The sequence below is a fragment of the Poecilia latipinna genome, unplaced genomic scaffold (genome assembly GCF_001443285.1).
Source record: "Poecilia latipinna isolate Pla-1442-1.1 unplaced genomic scaffold, P_latipinna-1.0 Scaffold2546, whole genome shotgun sequence".
NCBI classification, from domain to species: domain Eukaryota; kingdom Metazoa; phylum Chordata; class Actinopteri; order Cyprinodontiformes; family Poeciliidae; genus Poecilia; species Poecilia latipinna.
The window spans coordinates 26,222-34,189 of NW_015115162.1; the positions used below are offsets into that span (position 1 = coordinate 26,222).

General features: G+C 38.6%; 1 protein-coding gene across 1 annotated transcript in view; it reads right to left on the reverse strand.

Moving 5' to 3' along the window:
• Window positions 1-491: 491 nt before the first annotated feature.
• LOC106938274 (receptor-type tyrosine-protein phosphatase F-like) overlaps window positions 492-7,968 on the reverse strand; it is a gene marked incomplete at its 5' end in the record, with an annotated part of 81,861 nt that continues 74,384 nt past the window's right edge. The window contains 5 exons of the mRNA XM_015020198.1: window positions 492-584; window positions 1,494-1,629; window positions 2,817-2,971; window positions 3,716-3,841; window positions 4,079-4,205. Of these exons, the coding sequence (XP_014875684.1) occupies window positions 504-584; window positions 1,494-1,629; window positions 2,817-2,971; window positions 3,716-3,841; window positions 4,079-4,205 (625 nt within the window). The remainder of the gene's footprint in view (window positions 585-1,493; window positions 1,630-2,816; window positions 2,972-3,715; window positions 3,842-4,078; window positions 4,206-7,968) is intronic.

Consider the following 7,968-nt stretch of genomic DNA (forward strand, 5'->3'; position numbering starts at 1 on the left):
AACTGCTCCGTTTTTGTTTACTTTTTGTGAAGAAGGGAATTGCGTTGGTCTTCTTCAGAGGTTTTGTGTCGATTTCTTTAGTAGATCTTGGTGCAGCGTCCCCACAGGCAACGGGTGAATAGGTTTTTCAGTTAGTTTTAGTCATTTGATATAGTGAGGTATGAATGCAGACTAGAGTTCTGAAAATGTAACAAATGTTGCAATTTTAGTCCCCAATCGAACCGAGTCTACCGGACTATCTGGTCTGAATGCATCCTAACATTCCTCAAAATAACTAACTTCTCATTCTTTTATCCAGTAATTTGTCTCGCACAATTGAAAATAAACAAGCACTATATCCACTGTTTCTTTTAGGCTTTCTTTAGGTTTTATCTCAGGAAGGTTAATAATGATTGTAAACAAATATATATTCTGTATATGTAGGAAGACTAAATGGGGATTCAGGGTTGTATTTGGGAAGGCATTGGTGCAATGACTGTTTATGGCAATGACTTTGAGTGTGTTTATAGGACAGGTTGCATTCCGTAGATGTCAAAACTTCCCAGGTACTCCAAAGCTGCCTTGTAGCACATGTGGTACTGCTCCTACAGACAAAAATGAAGAGATCAACAAAAGCAAAGAAATTATTAGGGCAATAAATAAAGGGTAAAATTAATTCACTGGCATTGAAATGTATACACAGAGATGCAGAAAATTTTGAAGTATTTTGGTGAGCTAAATAGAAACCGAGCAACTGTGCTTGTAAAAATAAATTCTATTTTACAACAGATATCCACAGAACATATTTCAGTTTTCCCAAACTTGTAAGATGGCTAATAAGGAGGTTTATATCAGTTGTTTACTCATAATCTTATGGTCATGGAAGCAAACCAAAGATTAAGACACTTTGCTTGGGGCTGGTCGAGAACCAGCTTCTCTACTATTTTAAAAATCAACTCTGACCAATCCAGAATCCAGACTTGAATCTGACTGAATATCTCTGCAAAGATCTGAAAATGGCTGACAGATGTCTCCATCCAATCTGATGGCGCTAGAGAAGAACTGAACAGAAGAATGGGCCACACTGCCTAAATATAGGTGAGCTAAGCTTGTGGCATCATATTCAAAAATATTTCAACCTGGAATTGCTGCCAAATTGTGTGAATACTTACATAAATGTGATTTCTTGTTTCTTTTTCAATAAATTTGCAAAAAAATAGCATTGTTTTCCCCACATTGCTATGATGATTACTATATCTGTGTAAAATTTTGAGGAAAGAGATTATTTCATACAATTTGGGATAAATTGTATTAAATTATTCATGTTTCAAGATGCCTCATGAAAAAATTTGAAAAAATTGAAGTGCTGTGGATACTTTCCAGATGCACTGTATTTTGCCCCACATTCCATTACCTTTCAAGTAATGGAAGTTATCTTAGTTTCCTTATAAATGATAATACCACAACATATGTACTATTGTTGACATGTCACCAGGACATTAACAAAGCAATACCTTTGTCTGAACCATGGCTGGCCTTTGAGTTTGGAGAATCTTGACTGTCTGAAAGATATCAACCACGCCTTCGTACCTCATCCTCTCCAACACGATACTCAAAGTGATGAATACTCCAGTCCGTCCGACCCCGGCGCTGATGGACATACATTATATATTACTAAGATCATCACAGTGGTAATAGTGAGGATACACCCACCTGGTAAATGTTGCTTGTGAAACATTATTGAAAGCCAGCAAATATGTTGGTATTGAGCAAGTCAAGAAAAAAAAAAAAAAATCAGAACTTAGTTATCTGATGAAGACTTGAAGCTTTGTGTTATAATGTTGGTTTGTGTTATAATGTTGGGGCTTGTCATGTCGACAAGCCCCAAGACAAAGGGGCAAAAAGAGCTCTAATATATTAGAGAATTTTGGTCTAACACAACATGTCAAATAAGCAACACATACTCGATTTTACACAGAGGTGTGGTGAGGAGTGGAAGAAAAAAAAAATCAGCAAACTTGGCTGTACAATAATCAAAGCTGGTTTGTTAGGCCTCCAGCATCATAGCACAGTTAAAAATGACAGTTTTCCCATCAGACAGTCTCTGCTACAGCCAGCAGTCAACCTATACACTGGTTATCCCCACCTTCTCAATTTATCCCCAGCCAATCAAACTCCAGCCAGCTAAGGAGCAGGCCCGCCACAAAACCAGCCCCTATAAAAGAGCTGGGTTTGAGGCGGGCCTGCTCCTTAGCAGGGTTCCTGCTAAAAGGACACACCCACAAGGTAACAAACATTTCACAGACAAAGGACACACACCAGAATTGCAACATTACAGAAAATCATCTTCTTAACACTTGAGGTCACACACTGGACCTGGTTATCGATAAGGGTGTGAATATTTCCATTGTGTCTGTAACTGATGTTACCCTGTTGGATCACTTCTTGTTATCTTTGAAAGTTCTTTATCTGATAACCCACTTGGACAAACAGCTACTGTCACAAAATGTTCTTTCACAGAAAACACAGCAGAAACATTTAATCAAATCTACTCTTCTTCCTCACCCTTAAGCTGTAATGATGTAGGGTAGGGTGCGGGTTGGAGTACCCCCAATGTTTTAAAAGGAGTGCGGGTTGGAGTCCCCTTTGAAATGCCTTGTTGCTGAAATGTGCTATACAAATAAAATTTGATTGATTGATTGTTAGTCTGCCATAATAACAGTTTGCTTGTTGGAAGACAGCTCTACTTCTGCAAGGGAACAGTGACGGTGACACCGGCTGCGGACCCATGTTGTTTTGAACTATGAGAACAACAAAGAACACATTTTACACTTTACCTGCAATGTACAGTGATTGGTCCATCCTGTCCAAACTGTTCTTTAGTTTTATGGACTTGACCAATAAAGTTGATGAAGTCTTCTCCAGTTTTGGGCACTCCTTGCTCTGGCCAGTGAGTGTACTGAAACTGCCTGATGGTCCTTGACTGACCATCCTAATGGAGGCACAGGAAAATGAAAATCCATACAGAAAACAGCTGTACTTTAAGTGACATTAGTACTGTTAGTGTTAACTTAACATATTCATCACTGTCATTGGTTGTGGAACATTCTTAAATATCTAACAGTTTGCAAATTACAGAATGATGTTTTATGCAGATAAAAAAGTGGAATAAATCTTTCTTAAATGATAAACACATTATATGTGAGATCTCTCACCCAGATATCTCACACATGTGTCATGTGTGAGGTGGGTACTTGCTCCATTTTGAAAAAGCTACATTAGGAGTGCTACAAAAATCAGTTTTAGGACCACTTTTATTTAGAATTAATATTTAAAACGTGTACTGAAAAAAAATTAATGATAATACTGAGGATGACAACACTGACTATCATATGAGAAAATTGCTTTAGAGTTAACCATAAAATTAATATCAATCATTCCACAGTTCCTAAACACAGGGAATTACTATGTTTGTGTTAAAAACATAGTTGAAACAAATGTTAAAATAATGTCACACTTATAAATGTGTTTTACATTCTTAAGAATGTGAACCACTTAAAATTCTTGGGTGAATTTTAAACTCATGTCAAAATGCAAAGAAATGAATTGGATATTGGTCAAACTGTACTTTAGAAATTATAATTATTGAATTATAAACCAAACTACATGGTTCTGATTTCTGTGACTTTCCACTGTTGCTTCATCAAAGAAAAAAAAATTATCGGTGAGGGCTTACTCTGGCGTCTGTGACTTTAAATTCTCTCAGTATGTACTGAGGCATGTTGTACTGAGCCACTGGATCAACAACCAAGTACTGGTATCGAGTAGAACGCGCCACTGGCCAGTACTGATGGCACTTTTCCTACACAATCAAAAGGAAAAATACAGAAATTAGTAATAATGAGAGGAGTAAGAAACCCTCACATTACAGAAGTTAATGTGGCCATTTTGTTTTCCCTGGGTACTACTGATGATTTTACCCTGAATTAGCACCTTGAAAGTGTAGTATTTCTAGATCTAGACCTTTTGTCACTTTGGAATCATGCAAGGGTACAATGTTTCTCCCTTCTACCTTATGGACATGATAGTTGTGATTTACCTGTCCCATCTCGCGCAGTTTGGTTAACATGATTACAATTGTGGAGTTGTGTTCCCACAACATTCTCCACAAGTCCTCAGTAGTTTGTGCCAGTGGTCCCTGAGCGGCAATGTATGCTTTTTGGTGCCTGCACAGATTTAAAAAACAGAGAGATTTTATTTTTCTTTGGTTGCTTCTAACTGGGATCAGCTGCACCACTGATGTGATCTATACAGCAAACAAACCAGTTTAAATTGTATTTTTACATTTGCTTTAGTCTGGATGTACCTTTATGCAGTTAGTTTGTTACTCTTCCTGTCAGTTCAACCTGTAGGTGACTGAAATACTGAAAGGACTAAGTCTGTTTTATTAATGTTATACTAATATTATTTGGTCACAGACTTCAGACTACAAATCCAGATCTGATTGTTGGTTCTTTAGCTCGGTTTTGTCAGACCTCTGCTATTAATCTTGGTTTCACTTTTGATAGCTCTTTAAAGCTAGATAAACAAATTAGCTTTGTCGTTAAATAAATTTTTTATCACCTGCGGATTTTAGCAAAAGTTAAATCTTATTTTTGTTTTAAGGACTTTGAAGGACTTATCCATGCCTTCATTACAACTCGTTTGGATTATTGCAATTCATTATGTAGAGGCATGGCTAAATCACAGATGCAGCTACTTCAAATGATCCAGAACGCAGCAGCACGGCTTCTTACAGGAACCAGGAAGCATGACCATATAAGGCCTACACTGGCCTCTTTACACTGGCTGTCCGTCTTTTATCGAATAGCAAACAAACAAAGGCTAACAGAAATAACGCATGGCAGGCTGGAGACGTCAGCTGCGGCCTACAGCGACTGGACGTGCGCGCACCGCGTCAAGACGTCAAGACCACCAGTGGTGGTGGAGCAAGCGGAAGGGAGTGGAAGGGCGGATCTCCCTAACATGTCGAAATCCAGCCTATTTACAGGCGGACCAACACCGCCACAAATTAACGTAATCGAATTAATTACCAAAAATAAGAAATTATCTAAACTCCAAAATATTTTAACAAAAGGTCATTCAACTAAAGTCTATAAAAAAACAAAGAATACATAGAAAAAAATTATCATAATGTGCCCGAAGCACATAGCACATTTTTATGTGCAAACAAGTTTTGGCCACTTGTTTGCTGTCTTTTGCTATTTTTAATAAGTGCTCAGAATTTATGTTGAAATTCTTCCCTTTCTGTACAGTAGTTCATTCTTCTGACTTCGTGTGAACCTTCTGGCTTTGATTGCCAGCAGGTGTGTGTAGCATTACACTGGAATTTAAACAATGTGGGACAATACATTTATTTTCTGTTTCTTTTAAAGCAGTTAGCAAGAGATGTTAATTGAATGTTGAATTACGGTTAAAAAGGTTGATTTTTGGTTAAAGTCAATAAGTGATGGTGGATCAACCATCAAACAATCATCCCATTCTAGCCAATTAACCAAAGTTAAAAAATGTCATTGAATCCATGTTGGGTAACACTTTATTTGAAGGGGTGTGCATAAAACTGACATGACACTGTCATAAACATGACATAACAGCTGTCATGAGCATCAAGAACTCTTTATTAATGTTTATGACAGTTGTCATGAAGTGTCATTCAGTGAATAATGACACTTTTAATGCAAAGTTGCTCTAAAAGTTGCACTGAGTCCACTAAAAGTGCCAACTTTGCATTATTTTGTAAATAATGACAATTTAATGCAAAGTTGGCATTTTTAGTGGACTTTCAATGCAACTTCAAGTTTTAGGCATTCCCCTGCTTCAGCACACAAGATTTAAATTGGTGGCTGATTAACAGGGTTTTGCTGAATTGCAATCATCTGAATGATGTGTGTTGAAGTAGGGGAACATCTAAAACATTCAGGTCAGTGTGCCTTAAGGACCAGGATTGGGAAACACTGGTAATCAAGATCAATCAAGAAGGGGGCGGGAGATCGACAGATGGATTGGAGCAGCATCTGCAGTGAAGTGGATGCTGTACCAGTCCGTTGTGGTGAAGAGAGAGCTGAGTCTAAAAGTGAAGCTCTCGATTTACCGGTCGATCTACGTTCCTACCCTCAGAGAGGGTGGCTTGAGGTGGCTCGGGCATCTGGTCAGGATGCCTCCTGGACGCCTCCCTGGTGAGGTGTTCCGAGCACATCCCACCAGGAGGAGGCCCCGAGGAAGACCCAGGATACGCTGGAGGGACTATGTTTCTCGGCTGGGTTAGCTGGAACAAGTGGCTGGGGAGAGGGAAGTCTAGGCCTCCCTTCTGAAGCCGCGACCCGACCCCAGATAAGCAGAAGACGATGGATGGATGGATGGTAATCAATGCTGAAACAATATATGCAATTTGTTGCATCCATTCCGCCTCTCATTCTCCTCTTTGATCTCTGACTGAGAGAATTTTATTATTGGGCAGGTGTTTATCATGTTTTACATTAAGCGCCATATGTTGAGGACAATGGGTTGTGATTCCTTTGTGTACATTTTCTTACTCATCTGTAAATATCATTACTGACTGTATATAATGTGTTGACACAAAAACATCTACAAGTCACAAGCAGTGGTGCGGTCCACCTCACCCCTTTTGCATGAGTGGGTTAGGGTTAGGACAGTTGCCCCTTTTCAACTGTCCACCAGAATTTAATTCTACTCTGAGCACTTTTTCAGTAACTTTGGCAATATTACTTTTATCTTAACTGTGTTTATTGAAAAATAGCTGCATTGTTTTGCACCTATACTGCAGCTTGTGATTATACTGTATATGTCAACATTAATATTCATGAACAGTAGCACCTGCAGATGTACAGCTGTACGCACTGTGCATACCTTGAGATTTTTCTTTAAGTAAGAAAAAAAATTACTAGATTTTTTTATTATCTAACCCTGTTTACCGTTAACAAATTGTGGAGACAAAAATTGTATTTTGTGTCAAAACATCCTGTTGGTAGCCCACATATGTCTGTGTAGGGTGCCACATGTATGTCCTAAATGTTAATGTTATTGGCCAGCTCACTTTTGCTTATTGGTGGTTTGGCGCTCTTTCTGTACTCTAAATGTGACAACTGAAGATCACTAAAAATTAATTAGTAGAGTTTTAATCCTCCCGTAGTTCCAAGAGGAGTCAAATGAACGCCACTTGAGCTTTTTACTGTGTGCGTGGTTCTGAGTCACCAGTCTTAACAGTAATTGTTTTGGTTGGCTGACCATGACATCTTCCGCGTTCTTCCTGAGTGTTGCAAGACTGCAGGAGGGTTAAACAGTTAAATCTAGTCGAAATTTTGCCAAAAATAGTAGAAATTAAACAAATATTGTTGTTTCCCCTCCTCCTCCTCCGGAAGTCTGACACACCACCTGAACCTGGGAATCTCCATCCTCCACCTGTGGATCACACGGATAGGCTTTACTTTCCTGTCTTTATTAGTTAGTATAATTTGTAAGAAAAAAAACACGGATTAGATCTACTGTTTTTTGTGGAGTATGTCTGAGTATTTGTGTGGTGTATGTGTGCGCTGTTTTGTTGCGACATACACACAATGCACATATGGTGTTGGGAATGTGGTTGTGCAAGGTATTGCGCGTACCCTCCGATAATATTCTGCAGGCCCCTCTGTTCATGAATATTCATTAGTGTCTCCTTATTAATGTAACTGCAAGCATACATGTGGAACTATATGGTTTCGGTGTCTGATTTCAGACCTACAACTAGGTCTGAGAGCTAAATAACATGATTTAATTTTTCAATGTGTTTCAAAACTTTTCAAATGTTTCTTATTGTCTTTGTAACAGGGTCAAACTGGCACCTTCATCCAGGGCCGTGCAGAGACCACTAAAAGTGCAGGTGCTCAAAAAAAAAATGGCACATCTAACCGCATTGTAGGACAGAATATT